The sequence below is a fragment of the Coregonus lavaretus genome (assembly GCF_964263955.1).
Source record: "Coregonus lavaretus genome assembly, chromosome: 9".
Taxonomy (NCBI): Eukaryota; Metazoa; Chordata; class Actinopteri; order Salmoniformes; family Salmonidae; genus Coregonus; species Coregonus lavaretus.
In genome coordinates, this window is record NC_139996.1 from 10,119,192 (window position 1) to 10,138,254 (window position 19,063).

Here is a 19,063-nt window from a genome sequence, read left to right on the forward strand (position 1 = left end):
CATGCATACCCCACAAGACATGCCACCAGAGGTCTCTTCACAGTCTCCAAGTCCGGAACAGACTATGGGAGGTGCACAGTACTACATTTACATTTACATTTACGTCATTTAGCAGACGCTCTTATCCAGAGCGACTTACAAATTGGTGCATTCACCTTATAGCCAGTGGGATAACCACTTTACAATATGTTTTTTCTTTCTTTCTTTGGGGTGGGGTAAGGGGGGGTAGAAGGATTACTTCATCCTATCCCAGGGATTCCTTAAAGAGGTGGGGTTTCAAGTGTCTCCGGAAGGTGGTGAGTGACTCCGCTGTCCTGGCGTCGTTCTACATAGAGCCATTACTAGTAACTCATGCCAGCAGTAAAATTAGATGTAAAAAACATATAAAAATACACCTTATGGAACAGCAGGGACTGTGAAGCAACACAAACATAGACACATGCATACAAACACACGATAACATACGCACTATACACACATGTACTTTGTGTTATAGATATGTGGTAGTAGAGTAGAGGCCTGAGGGCACACACTTAATATGTTGTGAAATCTGTTATGAATGTATTGTAATGTTTTTAAAATGTATAACTGCCTTAAGCTGTTAATTCTACACACAGAGAGAGAGAGAGAGAGAGAGAGAGAGAGAGAGAGAGAGAGAGAGAGAGAGAGAGAGAGAGAGAGAGAGAGAGAGAGAGAGAGAGAGAGAGAGAGAGAGAGAGAGAGAGAGAGAGAGAGAGAGAGAGAGAGAGAGAGAGAGAGAGAGAGAGAGAGAGAGAAAGTTTGTGAAGTACTTCAGTAGAAATACCACTATCTTTAATTTTATTTTATTTTTTTACAACTTTTACTTTTACTTCACTACATTCCTAAAGAAAAAAATGTACTTTTTACTTCATACATTTTCCCTGACACTCAAAAGTACTGGAAAATGGTCCAATTCACACACTTATCAAGAGAACATCCCTGGTCATCCCTACTGCCTCTGATCTGGCAGACTCCCTAAATTATGGTTTGTAAATTATGTCTGAGTGTTGGAGTGTGCCCCTGGCTATCCGTAAACAAAACAAAAAATAAAAATCGTCTGCTTTGCTCAATATAAGGAATGTGAAATCATTTTTTGATACTTAAGTATATTTTTGCAATTACATTTACTTTTGATATTTAAGTATATTTAAAACCAAATACTTTTAGACTTTTACTCAAGTAGTATTTTACTGGGTGACTTTCACTTGAGTCATTTTCTATTAAGGTATCTTTACTTTTACTCAAGTATGAAAATTGGGTACTTTTTCCACCACTGATGAGGAGCTGCTGTACATTTTGAGTGGTGCCCCCTGCTAGTCCCGGATCCACTCACTCTACTACACCTATGCTCTCCGCTACATTTGCATATACTCTGAATTAATTTCATGCACTTACGCCTGCTACACATGACAGCTTTATAAGGACTTTTGCACTCATGGTTGTCTGGTTGGCTACAGTATACTCTAGTGCAGGGCTCTCCAACCCTCCTGTAGATTTTCACTCCAACCTGTTGTAACTAACCTGATTCCGTTTATTAACCAGCTAATTAAAAGGAATTAGGTGTGCTAGATTACAGTTTGAGCAAAAACCTACAGGACTGTAGCTATCCAGGAACAGGGTTGGCGAGCCCTGCTCTAGTGCTCCATCCTAGAATACAGGTGACTAGGTAGCACAATGATATTCTCCTGCTCCACTGAACAGATGTTGGCCTATCAGACTTTGGTTTCAATGCATTTTGATCATTTATCACAGTAACAGTTGAATTTGTCTTACGGAGCCCAGCCAGAGATAGGCTAGTGGACCTATCTCTGCCCGACCACTAGTGATGTTGACTGAGGGATACTGACAACTTCTCATTCTACAAATCAGGGTCATTCCTAGTTTTAGGCTAAACTAAACGAACACTTTGACCATCTCTGTTACTCGAAATGTGCGTTCACGAGTATCCTATCCACCTTCAACGTGTCTTAAAAAAGAGCAGTGTGCACTTTTTCATCCTTGCCCCTAGGAAGAAAATGGGTGTACACTATCGGCCTGCTGCTGTTTCTTGTATATTTCATTAACTTCAAATCCCTTTCCCTGCACTGCGGCTGAGTGAAATGTACGTCAATCAACTACAAGGGGCGGTTATCCTTATGTGATAGCCACTCTCATTGGGTAATTGTAAATGTAGGCGCTGCCTTTAAAATATGTCTTAGTTGTGATTCGCTAAAAGATACATAGCAACGAATTGCGTGAACAATGCACATTGTGACATTTCGGCCCCTACAGATCGAGTTCTAGAATGACGTCGTAGATAGGCTACCTTTTAGTCTTCTTCTCTAGCACGAAGGGGAAGTGTATGTTCAGCTAGTTACTCTGTCGTACTTTATATCATTGGCTGTCTCACGCTTTCAAATTACCTTTTCTTTTTTCAGATTTAACATTTCTTATTTTGTGCCCACCCAAAATACAAAGCTGAAGTTCTTTTAGTAAAGGTAAGATTCCAATTTCCTTACAAATTTGCACCAGTTTATCTAAAATGGCTACCCTATGTTAGCTAGATAGCCTCGCCAGCTGATTACTGCATAAAATGGCGTCGTGATGGAATAACATGGTCATGTTTTAATGCAGCCATGCGGTTACCGGCTAATTATAGACAAATATAGAAATATTACGAACATCTTTGTTATACACTAATGTCTGACACATGACCAGCAGTTGAACACAATATGCAGAACATTACACTTCCTATTAGCTAACTAGCTAGTTACGTTCAAGCCCAAGGCTAGCTTGCTGGTTACTTAACGGTAGAGCCATACCAGTAGAAATAAGAATAAATAGAACGGGCGTCCCCATTCAAGGTTCCAAGCCGGTTCTAGTCATTATTTCTATAGTTAGAGCTAGCGCAAGCTAACATTAGCTAACTAAATAACCAATTTCTGATATCTTGGTGTACACATTCACTATTCCGCAATTGATGAACAAACGTGTGTATCATGAACAAATGGCAAATAATAGCAGGTTTTTAGCGACAAATGGAAAAACTTGCCATGACAGGGAGTCCTGGCGTATATAACGTTAGCTAATTAGCCTTTGCTTTGTTGCGCTTGACAAAGACAGCCGTCGAAGCCATCTTTATCGGCTGGCTAATTAGTTGGACAGCCCTTGTCATTTTTGGTAGCGTATGCAACTCATGATACTAACGTTCATGTATGATGCATATCTTTCTCTCCTACAGCACCGTTTTCGCCACCCCTCCCTATTATTATTATTATTATTTTAAAGATTCATCGTTGTCAAGCCGCCAAAGTGGAGAGTGTGATTGCAGAAGGGGGTGCTTCTCGTTTCAGGTATGTTCTTCCCTCGGTAGGAAACCCTTTAGAAAATGAGGGGACACTTCCAAATAGCTACTGACACAATGGGGTTTCATCAGCAGCATCCACTCTGTGCTGTGATATTTGTTCATCATACCCCAGCCTTAAGCTGTATGGAAGTACATAGCTAGTACATTATTGCGTGCAGCCCGTTGCCGATCAGAAGCTACCCACCCAAATGGATCAGTATGCTGCTGCCCTTAAATCAAATGTTATTGGTCACATATACATATTTAGCATATGTTATTGTGGGTGTAGCAAAATGCACCATAGTACAGCAATCCAACAGTATAGTCTCTGCCCCACAGAGATCTTCCAAACATGTCACTTGACATTGATGTCATCCAAAGGCTTCAGGGTCAGGTCAGGAGGCTGTCAAACCACATTCAAAGCCATGACTAAAACATTGGTAAAACTGACACTGTATAACATAAAATAGTATAGCACTGACTGTGATAAGATTATTACTCCTCTCTGAATGTGCACAATGTCATACCAGCCAGCTCCCAAACAATTGACCATGACAAATGTTTTGTGTCCTCTCTGTATGTTGGCAATTGTAATTAGCAATGTTTATACATAAAGATTGCAGGGTCACTAAAACGCCACTACCATTTCGGATGTACTGATATTGAAATCTGCACCACACCCTGAGCTTTTTGGTTTAGGTGGAACCAGGGATGGCAAGATTGAATTTCTCTGTATTTCCACCATTGTTTCACAGTCAATATTGCAATGAATCGTTATGACTTGTGAACATATGTTTATTTGGCCTCACTGGCTTACCCATCCAGGGGTAGGCTATGTTATCCCAAGAATGTGATCTGCCTAATGTGATAATTAGTAATAATGTATGTACTTGCTTTCCATGAAGATTAAGACCGTGGATATTATGCAACAAGAATGGCTTCAGCAAAGCAAAAACAAGGAAAAGTGGGTTACTCTTTATGCTCAAAATGTTGAATGTAAATAATAAGTGTTCCGATCCACAGTGGTGATATTACTATGGTGATGATAACACAGTCCTATGTCAATCCATTGTGATTTGTCATATCTTTATGGCTGACATAGGCCTATGTGTTTCCAGATTCTCCTTGACAGTAACAGTGGTAACTTAAGCTTGAAGTAGGCTAAAGTCCTGATGACAACAGAGCCTTGTATCCAAATATAAGGCTCTGGGTGACTATGTATTGACATCTTGGGGAACCAACCGTGTGGTGCTTAAATCACAAGCACTTTTTTAGCTTACACTTACAGGACATTATTGGAATATAGAGGGGTGTGAAGCTGCTAGCAACTTTTTCAATTAGTAAAACATTGACAATTCCTGTGCAATGGTCTTGCATACTGAATGTTGTTCTCTTTTTATCCTAACAGTGCTTCTTCGGGGGGAGGAGGTGTTAGGGGTGCACCTCAGCACAATCCCAAGACTGTCGGCAACAGGTAGGCCTACCACACAGGCATGATTCCCAGAAGCCATCCCTAAGAAGGATCCACAAATAATAAACTCTGTGCAGGAGCCATCTTCCCCGTTTGAGCTATAAGGCTTTTTTTGTATGTCAACTAGAGGCCTATGTGTCTGAGTGGAGTTTATGCTCTTTGGAATGATACATGTAATCCTCAGTGTGTTTTCTGTCACCTTTATGTACTGGTGGCCAGTGTGATCTCTTGGTGCCGGAGCTCAACAGTCTCCTTTCTCTTTTACTCCAGCGAGTTCCTGGGGAAACCCCCAGGGCACAGCGCTCCGAAATGGGTTCCTTCACGAAGCACTAGACGAGATGCCAACTCCAGCAATGAAAAAGAGCGACACGATGCAATCTTCAGGAAAGTGAGGGGGTAAGTCAGTGTCAAGGAACGCAATTTGGTCACCAATTGGTTTAAGCATAATCACCTCACAAGATGTTCTCAGTGTGTGATTTGGTTTTATGCTTTGTGCCCTTGGTGCCTGCATGAGCATATGCTTCTCTATCAGGTGATGTTTACAAGAGCAGAGAACTGAAAGTCTTTCATTTGGCTAACAAGCAAAGCTTGTTGCTTTCTCAACTCCTCTTGATTAGGCATGTACCCCTGACTTGACATTTTCCTGTTCTTTCCCCTCTTTCCTTTCCCCGCTCCTCCTCTTCTCCTCCATAGCATACTCAACAAGCTCACGCCTGAGAAGTTTGACAAGCTATGCCTTGAGCTACTGAACGTGGGCGTAGATACAAAACTCGTCCTTAAAGCAATCATCTTGCTGGTAAGTAAGGCTCTGTTTCCCCTTAACTGTCTGCTCTTTGCAAATGTGTTTCATAATTCCCTGGCATCCTCCATGTATGACTCATATAATTTTTTTTAATAGTCTTCTTTCTCTCTCTCCTCCCTCCTGTCCAGATTGTAGACAAAGCCTTAGAAGAGCCCAAGTATAGCTCGCTCTATGCTCAGCTATGTCTGCGTTTGGCAGAGGACGCACCAAACTTTGATGGCCCTTCATCTGAGATCCAAACATCCCAAAAGCAGAGCACTGTAAGCATCAAGTTTGGATATATTTTTTCCACTCTGTATTTTCCTTACAGTTCTGTCTTTTAATCAACTTGTGTGGTAATCTTTATGTGTTGTACGTTAGCGTCTAGAAAATACAATATTTATTTTCTTAATGTCCAAGTGCCTATATAGAATGTCACTGGTCCTGCTGTTCGATCTCAAATGTTGTCCTGATTTTGCAGACCTTCAGAAGACTTCTAATTTCCAAGCTTCAAGATGAATTTGAAAACCGCAGCAGAAATGTTGAAAGTGAGTACTACTACTCTCGTACACGGCTCGTTTGGAAAAAGGCAGACCACCCATTAACTCACCATTGTACTTGTACTAACTCATTTTTTCTTCCCCTAGTCTATGACAAACATGACAACCCTCTTACTTCTGAGGAGGAGGAGCAGCGTGCCATTGCCAAGATCAAGATGCTTGGAAACATTAAATTCATCTCGGAACTTGGCAAACTCGACCTCATCCATGAATCTATCCTTCATAAGTGCATCAAAACAGTACGTTCCACCATTTGTCTAGTTCTTTTGGATTTTGTTTTGCATACCTTTTTTATCATTGTTTGACAACTTCCGATACAACTTTGTCCTTGAATGAGTTCTGCTATGCTTGACAGTCTTCATAGTTCCATTTTCGACTGGCACGGGTCACTTGTTTAACACTGTCATCCCCCTCCCCCCAGCTTTTGGAAAAGAAGAAGAGAGTCCAGCTCAAGGATATGGGGGAGGATGTGGAGTGCCTCTGTCAGATAATGAGAACAGTGGGGCCTAGACTCGACCATGACAAAGCTAAGGTACGTTCTCTTTTCCTCTATCAGTCTGGCTGTAGTTCCTACTGCTCCTCTTGGCACACAGCCAAGCAGTATGTCTCTCTCATGTATGTGTGTCTCGCTCTCTGTCATGACATAACTGTTAATCTCTTCCCCCAGTCTTAAATCAATCAGTACTTTGGCCCAATGCGATTGTGAGAGTGTATGTGCCTGTCTCCTAACACCACTGTCCATCTCCCCAGTCTTTAATGGACCAGTACTTTGGCCGTATGCTATCCTTAATGAACAACAAGGAGTTGCCCGCCAGGATCCGCTTCCTGCTGCAGGACACTGTGGAGCTGCGGGACAACAACTGGATCCCCCGCAAAGCATTCATCGACAACGGACCAAAGACCATAAACCAGATCCGCCAGGAGGCAGTGAAAGTGAGTTCAGATCAAATAAAATTGTATTTGCCACATGCGCCGAATACAACCGGTGTAGACCTTGCAGTGAAATGCTTACTTACAAGCCCTTAACCAACAATGCTGTTCTAAGAAAATAAAAGTGTTAAAAATAGCAAATAATTAAAGAGCAGCAGTAAAATAACAGTAGGGAGGCTATATACAGGTGGTTTCGGTACATAGTCAATGTGCGGGGGCACCGGTTAGTCGAGGTAATTGAGGTAATATGTACATGTAGGTAGAGTTAAAGTGACTATGCATAGATAATAAACAGAGTAGCAGCAGCGTAAAAGAGGGGGTGGGTGGGGGGGGCAATGCAAATAGTCCGGGTAGCCATGATTAGCTGTTCAGGAGTTCAGCTGTTTAGAAGCCTATTGGACCTAGACCTGGCACTCCAGTACCGCTTGCTATGTGGTAACAGAGAGAACAGTCTATGACTAGGGTGGCTGGAGTCTTTGACAATTTTTAGGGCCTTCCTCTGACACCGCCTGGTATAGAGGTCCTGGATGGCAGAAAGCTTGGCCCCAGTGATGTACTGGGCCGTACGCACTACCCTCTGTAGTGCCTTGCGGTCGGAGGCCGAGCAGTTGCCATACCAGGCGGTGATGCAAGTTAGTGTGGACCGGACTGAAACTATGGACTGTGAGAGTCTGTCGTTCAATCTCAATCTGTCTTTTTGCGATTCATTGCTTCCTCGCCTCCGTGGTCTCTCAGGCCAAACTACAGTTGCTACAGCAACCCTAGGCTTGTTTATAACTGGAGTTTCCTGGCAACCCCACCATGTCTCTCTTTTAAAAGCAACCAGAGAAAATCGGTCTTCTGAGTGATAACATGCTTCCATTAGTAGATGTCAGGAGTCGCTCAGTGCATCTAAGAGTGATGGACTGCAGAGAATGCCCATGGCTATATAGCTACAGCATCAATAACCAACAAATACGTTGTGTTTCAGGCCTTTTTGAGCCCAGCTCATTGGAGTGTCTATTTTCTCCCTCCACAGGATTTGGGTGTTTTCATCCCAGCGACCATGGCTCAGGGGATGAAAATGGACTTCTTCCTGGAAGGCCCCTTCATGCCCAACCGCATGAAAATGGAGACTCTCGGGGGATTGGCTGACATGTTTGGGCAAATGCCAGGTAGGTGTGGGCTTAGCTTTGTATAGCTCCCTGTCTGGGGCCATGTTCAGTTGTCGAATGTTGCAAATAGAATTGCCGACATGATTCCTTGTTCTATATGTCAGAGAGGCATGTTTGTTCTACATCAGGGGTTCTCAAACTGAGGTACTGCAGGGTGTCTGCGGCCAGATAAAAAAAAGATGTGTGTATTAAAAACAAGTGAGTCTGGTCTGAATCCGAAAAGGGAAGGAAATTCACATGAGCACCACAATGCTCTACCAATGTTTTCCAGCACACAGCTTTGACCTACTACAGTAGCTATGTTGGTATTGTGTTTCAAACTGTGTATGCAGGTTGCATAGGATTCAAACCTTCTCAACATAGCTACTGTAGTAGGTCAGCTGTGTGCTGGAAAAACCTTGGTAGAGCATGGGTGGAATAGGCATTGTGGTGCTCATGTGAATTTCCTTCAGACCAATGCATATTCTCACTTAAAACATAGTTGTTTGATTTCCATGGGTTTTTCCCCCGGAAGGTAATTTATGCGACATTATACTACAACATCACACAGCAGTAAAAGTAAACAATGACGAGAAATGTAGTGATTTTCCAGAGGGAAGCGGAAAACCAGAAACCCATTTCAGCCAATATGAAGTAAACTGGGGAAACATTCCCTGATCTCTCTCTTAAGACAATCGAGCAAGCTTCTGGAAAACACAAATAATAATGTACCCGTTAACTATTTACATGAAAATGTACCTTATAGTTTACTGAAGAAAGTACTACGTTACCTGTAAACAAAAGTGAGTTATCACTAAATATAAAATGTACAACCAAATGTACATTCATCAGATATAGTCAACTTTGTAAATAGAATTCAGGGATGGCCACAATTGCTCTTGACAAGCTACTGGTTTATGCAGGCTTTTTTGAACAGCTGAGTAGGAGAATTGGGTGTGGTAGCACTGTGCTTGAACAAACAAGCCTGCATAACCCTGTGGATCGTCGAGCAATTTTGATAACTCCTAATACAAACACTGTAACGAATGACAAACTCTTAAGAAAAATGATACATGTTTACAAATTGGATAGGTGATCTAAACCCTTGAATACGAAACTTCAGCTGCAAAAGTCCTAAGGACAGCTGTGTACAGCATTACAACTCCAGTAAAAGACCACACATGTCCTCATTTATAAATGGCAGTATAAATATGAAAGTACTCACAGATTTGGAACAGAACATATATTTTAGGTATTGATAGTGTGCGAAGTACCATGTGGGTCCCTGATGAATATGCTATCACAAAAGGTTTGAGAACCCCTGTTCCAGATGACACATTTCTATCTGAGCGTTCCAAAACGTTGCCCTGCTAAATGCCCCACTGGTCTCGTCTGTTAAACACTAATTGTCTGACAGTGTTTGAGGGGAGCATTTCTGCTGATCAGCACTTTAAAACGGTGACAGCCAGATGTCATTTTGTCACTCCTCCTAAACTGTCTCAGGCGGTGGGATTGGGACGGGCCCGGGGGTCATTCAGGACCGGTTCTCTCCCACTATGGGCCGTCATCGCTCCAACCCGCTCTACAACGGCAACAGCAGCCACAACACCGCCCCCCAACCACAGTCGCAGTTCGAAATGGGCGCCAACAAGCCCTTCATCAAGTCCAACCAGGTAATCTAGCAGCCTTGATGCTTATCAAACTAGCAGTAAATCATCGGATCTGATTAGCTAATTTGATTTAATGCAGTTTTAATGTTTTTAAGAACAGGAGCGTGTTGGCCAGATTCATGGTTTAGTCAACCTTCAGCATAGATATAACACTGTTTTCAGGGCATGTATCCACAACAGAGATGATCTGTCCTTTCTGTGTTACACTTCCCGCTACACTTTACACTTCCCGCTAAACGTGTTACACTTCCCGCTACTGCCACCTATTGATGCTCTTTGTCTGGTCTGTATCCAGGTGCAGAATCTACATTTTCAGAACCAGAACCAGCAGGTCCAGTCCAACAAGGACATGCCTCCACGCTTCAGCAAGAAGGGACAGCTCAACCTAGACGAGGTACAGGAACCCACCACCCGTCTGGCCGCATTCCTAGTCAGAGGAAAACCGCTCTGACTATAGAGTACAAGTTAAAACACTGCTGGTTTGCCTGACTGAGAATAAGCCTATTCCTGGATTAAAAAGCATTCTCATTGTAGAATTTCCATGGAGAGTGTAGGCCCCGTGTAGCTCAGTTGGTAGAGCATGGCGCTTGCAACGCCAGGGTTGTGGGTTCGTTTCCCATGGGGGTCCAGTATGAAAAAAATTAATAAAAATATGTGTCTGCTAAATGACTAAAATGTAAAAAATGACTGTGTAGTCCAGGACTCAATTTAATCTGTGTCCATGAAACCAGCCCTAAACGTCTTATTGTAAAGGAAGACATTTGTTCCATGGTGTTTTTGGTCTACTCAAAGCAAGCAGACTATAAAAATATGCGTTATTCTGAGGAATAAAACTTTCTCCCTCGTCTCCTACTCCCTCCATCCTGCTCTTCTCTCTACAGCAGGTATCTGGTCCATTGACTGCGATTGAGACATGAGGGCATGACATTCTGCTAATCTCAGAATATCTTCCTTTCTAAGATGCCATGCTAACCTTTCTGCTACTGTTTCCCCTCACATCGCCCCTCTCTGCGCTGTAGATCAGCCTGAGACCGGCACAGTCTTTCCTCCTCAACAAGAACCAGGTTCCCAAACTGCAGCCCCAGATCCCCACTATGATCCCCCCCAGCAACAACACCCCTCCTATGGGACAGGTAAACAGAGCACAGCAAAAACCCTCACCTTTTTTAACCCCCCAGCATTCCAAACTGTGTTTGGGGTCAATTTCAGTTTCCTTGAATTGAAATGGAATTGACCCCAACCCTGATTCCATCTGAGGTTTTGGGGGCTTGTCCTGTTGGATGTTCCAGTGTAGTTGACCTAGGCTTCTCCCTTCTCTCCCAGTCTCCACAGCTCGGCCTCAAAAGCAACCCTCTTCCCATTCAGGAGAAACCTCAGAAGACCAGCAAGAAACCACCGCCGGCTAGGGAAGAGCTGCTCAAAATGACAGTAGGCAACCATTTTGTACTCGTGTGACTGACAAATATGATAAAACCTTATGCAACGGTACTGTTTCCTAAAATGTAGATGTCATTGGTATCATGACGCTTTATTATTATGACATACCATTGGCACTGATGCAACACTAACGAGGCTCGCTTTCAACCCCCCTTTAGGAGACAGTTGTGACAGAGTACCTGAACAGCAAGAACATTGATGAAGCTGTGAACGGCATCAGAGAAATGAAGGCTCCCAAGCACTTCCTGCCGGAGATGCTGGGTAAGGTCATCGTGGTGTCGCTGGACCGGTCTGACGACGACAAGGAGCACGTCAGCACCCTCATCCACACACTACGTACCGAGGGCCTTATCACCGGGGAGAACTTCATGCAGGTACGTGTCTTCAGTTAGCAAGTGGATTACAGTTAGTTCTACAGTACATTCACTAGGAGATGATTGTCTGATTCTCTGTCCATGTTACTTTTGGAATAGCATCAGTGATGTAAAATACACACAACTAGGATTTAGTTTGGCAGACGTGGGTCAAATTGTCATACTTTTAATGTGCTTGATAAAGCTTTGTTTTCCTCTCACCAATGTCTTTGGCCTGACTTTATTGGTCTCTCTCCCTCTATCACTTCTTAGGCTTTCCTCAACGTGCTGGACCAGTGTCCTAAGATCGAGGTGGATGTTCCCCTGGTCAAGTCGTACCTGGCCCAGTTTGCAGCCCGGGCCGTTATATCTGAGCTGGTGAGTGTGGCTGAGCTGGCCCAACCTCTGGAGAACGGCACCCACTTCCCCCTCTTCCTGCTCTGCCTGCAGCAGACTGCCAGACTCAAGGACAAGGAGTGGCTCACTGACCTCTTTCAACAGAGCAAGGTCAACATGCAGAAGATGCTACCTGGTAGGTAGACAACCCTCCTTCCTACATACTCCCGCTAAAGGCGCTTCAGTGACTGAAAATGTCTTTCAGTTCACTGTGATGATACATTTGTCATGTGATCATTAGGCTAACTGTACTTGATATCACAGATGACCAACGAAAGACTGCTGATACTGTTCACATTGTGATCATTAGAGACTGCAGCACATTCATCTTCCATGTAAGTGACGCAATGGCTAATCTGACCGGTCTGTCCGTTCTGGTCCTCCAGAGATAGACCAGAACAAGGACCGCATGCTGGAGATCCTGGAGGGTAAGGGCCTGAGCTTCCTGTTCCCCCTGTTGAAGCTGGAGAAGGATCTGTTGCTGCAGATCAAGGCTGACCCTTCTCCCCAGGCCATCTACAAGTGGATCAAAGACAACATCTCCCCCAAGCTCCACACCGACAAGGGCTTTGTCAACATCCTCATGACCAGGTAGGTACTGATCCTCCAGGATGGAGACTGCTTTTTAATTCGGCTGTATTTAGACTGCTTATGGTTGAATAAAGGTATTTCTTCAAGGCTCAAGCCCAATATTGTCACAATATAGAATCACCCTTTCAAGTAGTTAAAAAAAAAAAAGTATACTTTCATTTACCCTGGGGTGGGGCAAGACACAAATAGTCCCAGAAGTCTACATTTATATTTCACCCTGCTCTTACTGCTGCCGCCCACTCTAAGACACTTCCCCTCTCCTCCCAGCTTCCTGCAGTACATCTCAGGGGAGCTGTGTTGTGTAGAGGGGGAGGGGGAGGAGGAGGAGGAGGAGGAGGAGGAGGGCAGTGGTGGAGAGGAGCAGGCGGCGGGGCCTTCCAAAGAACAGCTTGACCAGGAGAAGCAGCTGCTGCTGTCCTTCAAACCAGTCATGCAGAAGTTCCTACACGACCAGCCCCAGCTGCAGGTCTCCGCCCTGTACGCCCTGCAGGTGCACTGCAACGCCAGCCACTTCCCCAAAGGTAGGTTAACTGCCCCACACCACTGGCCACACCACTGAATCATTTGGTGTCAATGTGGTGGAAACCCGTTCACTTGTTTGTTTTCCTTCAGTGATCAAGATTTGAATCTATTTAATAGTTTTTGGACATGGGAGTAGGATATTCTACTGTCTTGACTATGTCTCTGCTGCATACTGTGGTAGAGATGTCATGGTGTATTGTATTTATTTCAGGCATGCTGCTGCGCTACTATGTCCACTTCTACGACATGGAGATCATTGAAGAAGAAGCCTTCCTAGCATGGAAAGAAGATATTACCCAAGAATTCCCTGGAAAAGGAAAAGCTTTATTCCAGGTAATTGTTTTGGAAACAATCTAACGTTTGACCCATGGGTAGCTAATACACTAAAACATGTGGACCCAGTCCTTAATTCTCCTGCGAGTAAATCATGCAAGTCTTTATGCTAGCAACCACAACAGGGCTGCTTTCAGTTGGTGGAAAGCATGTTGAAACTGAGTGAAACGGGGAGGTAGCCTACTACCTGAACTTGTCCAATAACACTGATTTTCGTTATCCTTTGCTTAACATTTTGCTACACTGCCTTAACATGACCCTGTATAACTTTCTCCCCTGTTAGGTCAACCAGTGGCTAACCTGGCTGGAAACAGCTGAGGAAGAGGAGTCAGAAGAAGAGGCTGACTGAGAAACCAACCAGAACCGTCAGGCACCATAGAGTAGTGAAACATACTTTAACATACAGTACAGATATCTGTTACCACCATCACCTCCCCTATTATTAAACTCCTACCGAACATAACCACTGCCAGAGACTGCTTATGTCCTGCAATATAAAGCCAAGCATGTTATCAGGGCATATTAGATAACCATCTGTCTCTGTGTTCTATATAGGCTAGTGAAGCCTGTTTTTTATTGTACCTTCCCTTTCACCTTAATGGTTGATTTTGTTTTGGGTCCTGTTTCTGCAATATGAGTTGAATGTAGCCTATGGACTGACTCAAACTACATCTGTACTTTTGTAGGTTTACTCCTACTGTGACCACGTAGTTAGTTTGGCTATATTTACTCATTGTGACAGCAGTATTGCATTTCTGCTAGGTATTATTTATAATCCCCTTTGAAGAAAAGGCTTGTATTTGACACCAGTTTTAGCCTTCAAGTATTTTCCCTAAAGGCCATCCAAAAGATGCCCAATCTAGACAGTGAGTCAACTTTAGTAAACCATGGATTTTGTGTGTTTGATCAACTGACGCTTATCTGAAATACATTCTCCCATTTTATTTTTTTAAACCAAAGTGCTCTTCAATGCCCTGTCGCTGATGAGGAACATGTTACATTTTGTGTATATGGGGAACCTATTCCTTCCAAGCAAGCTGTAGACTTAAGACACACACATCCCTCTGTCATACCTGAGTGGTTGCAATACTCCGTTAACATGGAATCATATAAAGTGTAAGTTAATCATTTGGTGTGCTGCCGTAATGTTTCAAAAGTTGTCTGTTTCTACCTCTTAGTTAGATGGGCTTTGTGTTTCGTGCAGGGATACAGAAGATCCTTTTTTAGAGAGACGTATACCAGAAAGCCCAAGCAAATGCAGAAGACTTTATGAATATCCTGGTCTACTTCCACAATACAACCCCCGATTGGACTTCCAATGAAGCTCCCCTTATGTGGTTCACTAGTTTTTAAGAACGTTTCAGAACGTAGGAACAAGTAACCTTTTTTTAAATTGAGTTGGATAACTCAACGCTGTTACCTCTCCCCATCCCTTTTGCCTGCAGTTTATGTCAAAGTTGGGGTTCAGGAATATATTCTCCCCAGCAGATTGAGTTTATAAAAGTATAACGATATGTTTGATTTGTTTCGCAAACCAGAAATTTGGAACCAAATTAATTTGATCCTGTTTTTTTGCTTTTTTATTGGTGAATAAAGGTTTACATGAGAGTAATCTTGCTTCGATTGTCCCCTTGTAGAACGGGGGAAAAAGGCTCATCAGACCGGTAACTCGATTCTTAATGAAATCATGAGAAATACAATTTTAACTTTGCCCAACACGATTAGCCAATGTGCTCTCAAGCCATGTGAATTTAGAAAGCAATAGATTTTGATCATGTTGTATTCAAGTGATGAGTATTGTGCACCTATATTGCATAACCGTCAATAAAGTCCAATACTTGAGCACTGAAACTTTAAATTGTTGTCCTTTGCACTATTTTGTTTTTAATTCAAACTATTACAAATGTCTTTATAAATGGTGTTCACGTTCCATTTTCTCATGCTGATCATGATTCATTGTTTCATCTTTTGCATGATGAAAGTTGACTACTCTTCACATTTAAATGACACATTCCCTTTTTTCCCTTAGTAAATAGAAAAGCATTAACAAACAAAACAATGGTGGCTATTCTGAAGTGGGTTGTAACTCGTCAGTGTTGAACAATGTGCATAATGCCGTCATTCCTCATCTGTTGGGATCCAGAAATATTCCACCGTTTTCCTGCTTCTCCGTGGATGCCCAGCCTCGTGCTCCCCTCCCATGGCAGGAGACAGGTCACCAAAGTGAGATGGACCCAGGTCCTTTCCCACTCGCGGAGCAGATACTCTGAACATGCTCCTGGGAAAAGGAAGCAGGCAGTACTGTACCTCTGACTGTCTATTCCAGGTAAACTGAACCTGACTTGGAACAACATATTCAAGGGATGGAAAATAACAACCTTACTAGGATTCTACAAAATAAAAATGTTCCAGGCATCCTGGTTACCTGGATGAGCTCCTGTCAGCATCCTCAGCCCCAGGCTCTGGTGTGGAGATGAAGACTGGATCCCCTTCCTAAGAGAGAGAGAGCGAAGCTGATTGCAGCAGGGCAAGGAGGAGTATAGAATAGCCTTCAGTTTGCACCAACATCATCACTTGACCTATAGTGATGTTCTGTGTAATGACAGTTAAACCCTCACTGTGAAGTTCCTGGGAGTGCCATCTTGGTTCTTTAGAATCTTCACCCTCTGGTCACTTTCCGTCATGCAGAGGAAAAAGCTTTTGATATTAGCTTGACACTGGGGAGAGAACAGTCAACATAAATCAAATGGACAACTAGTGAGTAAGTAAGAATTTATCCTAGGCCTGACAATAACTAATAGCTAGCTGGTCCACAGCTAGATGGCGCTATTGTCTGTCCTTGTTCTCAACACATCTCAACTACCTCAGTTATTGTGATGGGACCTGATTGACATCCCAGATAATCATTAAACAAACAGCATAGCCCACTGAAAGACATAAGTAGGATTATTGCTGATACATTTGGTGCTGCAGAAGGGGTTTGAGTCTGACTCACTGCTTTGTTCTGCCTCTGAGACGTGAGGTCCTCCTGGGCTTTGAAGATGTCTGCCAGAGCCTGATGTTTCTCCCTCCAGTTGAGACACTCGGCCGTGCGCTCCTGCCTCTCCTTCTCCACTAGCCGCCTCTCCTGGTCAGCTTCCTGCTTCGCCTGGCTGGCCTTCTCACTCTGCTCCTCCGCTACCAATGCCCTGCGCCTCGAACTCAGCTCTCTGCAGAGACAGAGAAGACATCACAGTGGATATTCTAATTCACAAACTGTGTGGTCTATCTGACGACTCTACAGGAGAGCCTTAAAGCCTGGGGTGGCATGTAAGGTTATGCTGTCCAAATGAGGACATCCTCAGTCTCAGCAGGACTTGTGTCAGTCTTATCAGGAGTTGTCAGTCTCATACATAATGCATTATACTACATATACATAGATGAATATATAGCACATCATAAGAACTGCATGATGACACATTTTCTGTAGCCTTACTTGTCTTTGACTTTGGTGTTCTCATCCATCACTTGTCTGAGATTGTGCCTCAGAGCATCCCTGTCCCCCTCCAGGCCTCTGTTCTCTTCCAGCAGAGCCTGTTTCTCTCCTGATATCCTGTCCAGCTTCAGCCTTGTCTCAAAATAGTTCTTCTCCGTTTGTGCCAGAAGAAGCTGAGCGTCTTGGTGCTGTTGGAGACGTTACAGACATCATCACAAGCTACTGGGTCTCATCTATTCTACACAGGGCCTGACTGAGCTAAAGGTTAGTGTGTACTATTACTTGTTGCACTACTATAGTACAGTAATTAGTCACAAACTGTGAGGAGAATTGATACTATAAGTATTATCATCTGACCTGTGCGTGTGTGTCTCTGTGTTTGTGCGTGCGTGTGTTTAGATACCTGTTTTTTTAGCTTCAGCAGGTCCTCGCTCAGTCGGCTCCTGTCTGCCTCTGTCAGCTCTCTGTCCTGCCTGAGGCTGTGTGCCCGGGCCTCTGCAAGGGCCCTGTGCTTCTCTGCCTCGACCCGCGAATCGGTCGCCTCATCCGCCACACGGGTGCACAACGTCGCCCTCTGCTGGGCCAGGTACACCTTGTGCTTCAGCTGCAGGGGCCAGAACGAATGAGTATTACACACAGAGGAGGAATGCTATTGTTCTCAGCTGTAATATGACGATGTAGGATTAGTTTAAGAATGATGATTTTCTAGTGGAGTTGAAAAGCTATAGTGGCACTGGCAAATGACCTATGGCGTTTAAGTTGGGAATGCTGCTTACTGTGTTGAACTAGCCTGCATTTTCTGTTGCATCACTGTTAAATAGTACCTGTATTTTCTGCTGTGTTTTCTATTGGCGAGAGGAAGAGGTACAGTACCTCTTTGACCTGGGCCTGGAGCTCCTGGTTAAGGTTTCTCAGGTTCCTCATGGTCAGTTCATTCTCTGTCCGCATCATAATTCGCTCCATATGGATCTCATTGGATAGATACTTGTTTTCCTTCTTCAGGTCTTCACATTCCTGAGGTTTACATAAATATGGAAACCAAGATGGACACATTTTCACTCTCATTTCTGGGTTTCATGGAAACGCACACACACGCACACTGCCGTCAGGTAGTCTAGTGGTTAAGAGCATTGGCCAGTAACCAAAAGGTCGCTGTTTCGAATCCCCGAGCCAGCAAGGTGGACAAATCTGCCGTTCTGCCCTTGACCAAGGCAGTTAACCCCCAACGACAACTGCTCCTGTGCGCCGATGACGTGGATGTGGATTAAGGCAGCCCCCCGCTCCGCTCTGATTCAGAGGGGTTGGGTTAAATGCAGAAGACACATTTAGGTTGAATGCATTCAGTTGTACAACTGACCAGCCATCCCCCATTCCCCCTTTACCTTTCTCTTCCTCACCAGCTCTCCTTGCAGGTGGTTGATCTGTAGGAAGGATCCGCTGACGTTAACGCTGTGGGCACTAACCGGTCTGACGGCCCGTACAGGCCTCCTGCATGGCCTGGAGAACCCCTTCACCTCCTCCACCTGCTCCTTCCCAAACACTATCCTCCCGCTGCCTCCCCCGTTCCCGGCCCCCTTCCCGGCCCCGTTCCCATTCATATTGCTGCTGCTCAGGGAGAAGGACTTGTATATCCTGCTGTCCAGCGCCAGAGGCTTTGGTGAAGAGAGGGACTGCAGGTTGCCGTGAGATGTGGCTCTCAGCGACATGTTGAGTCCAGATCCAGAGATGTGGTCCGATTCAACCTTAGACAAGTAGGTATACTAGGCTTTGAGTACGGATGGAACTCACTAACTGCCAAATCCCACCAAGAGATACTCTCCTTACTCCAGGAATGAAGTCCTTGTCTAGTGTTGTGTTTACTCCACTGGTCTCTGGGAATAGAAGGATCACTGGTGGAATGGATGAAATATTCATTGGGTAATGTGATAGGTCAGCACAAGGGACTGGAGAGAAACCGTACTCTACCGGTTGTGCTTGGAAACCTTAACAGAGTGTATGGCAGAAGTGCTGGGGTGGGGGCCTGCTAGCTTGACTAATTACACTGCTACTTAGAGACTCTATTTAG

General features: G+C 44.1%; 2 protein-coding genes across 3 annotated transcripts; one reads left to right on the forward strand and one right to left on the reverse strand.

The window, feature by feature from the left end:
• Positions 1 to 2,295: 2,295 nt before the first annotated feature.
• On the forward strand, positions 2,296 to 15,365 carry eif4g2b (eukaryotic translation initiation factor 4, gamma 2b). 2 transcript variants are annotated; one of them, XM_084169138.1, is made up of 22 exons: positions 2,296 to 2,498; positions 3,242 to 3,353; positions 4,252 to 4,310; positions 4,755 to 4,820; positions 5,088 to 5,213; positions 5,511 to 5,613; positions 5,748 to 5,879; positions 6,080 to 6,146; positions 6,246 to 6,397; positions 6,580 to 6,690; positions 6,909 to 7,091; positions 8,107 to 8,242; positions 9,725 to 9,894; positions 10,187 to 10,285; positions 10,911 to 11,024; positions 11,215 to 11,319; positions 11,487 to 11,702; positions 11,955 to 12,213; positions 12,464 to 12,668; positions 12,936 to 13,189; positions 13,402 to 13,523; positions 13,807 to 15,365. In XM_084169138.1, exons 3-22 carry the CDS (start codon positions 4,270 to 4,272, stop codon positions 13,870 to 13,872), a joined length of 2,727 nt encoding a protein of 908 aa, XP_084025264.1. In that variant the 5' UTR covers positions 2,296 to 2,498; positions 3,242 to 3,353; positions 4,252 to 4,269; the 3' UTR covers positions 13,873 to 15,365. The 2 variants fall into 2 exon arrangements, with proteins under 2 accessions (XP_084025264.1, XP_084025265.1); XM_084169139.1 differs by lacking the exon at positions 4,252 to 4,310 and having other exon boundaries at positions 2,332 to 2,498.
• On the reverse strand, positions 15,109 to 18,704 carry LOC311134859 (uncharacterized protein; the record flags this gene model as incomplete). The annotated part of the gene is made up of 8 exons (XM_084168634.1): positions 15,109 to 15,801; positions 15,949 to 16,016; positions 16,142 to 16,240; positions 16,519 to 16,732; positions 16,999 to 17,186; positions 17,402 to 17,602; positions 17,872 to 18,012; positions 18,381 to 18,704. 8 exons carry the CDS (start codon positions 18,702 to 18,704, stop codon positions 15,642 to 15,644), a joined length of 1,395 nt encoding a protein of 464 aa, XP_084024760.1. The 3' UTR covers positions 15,109 to 15,641.
• Positions 18,705 to 19,063: the final 359 nt, after the last annotated feature.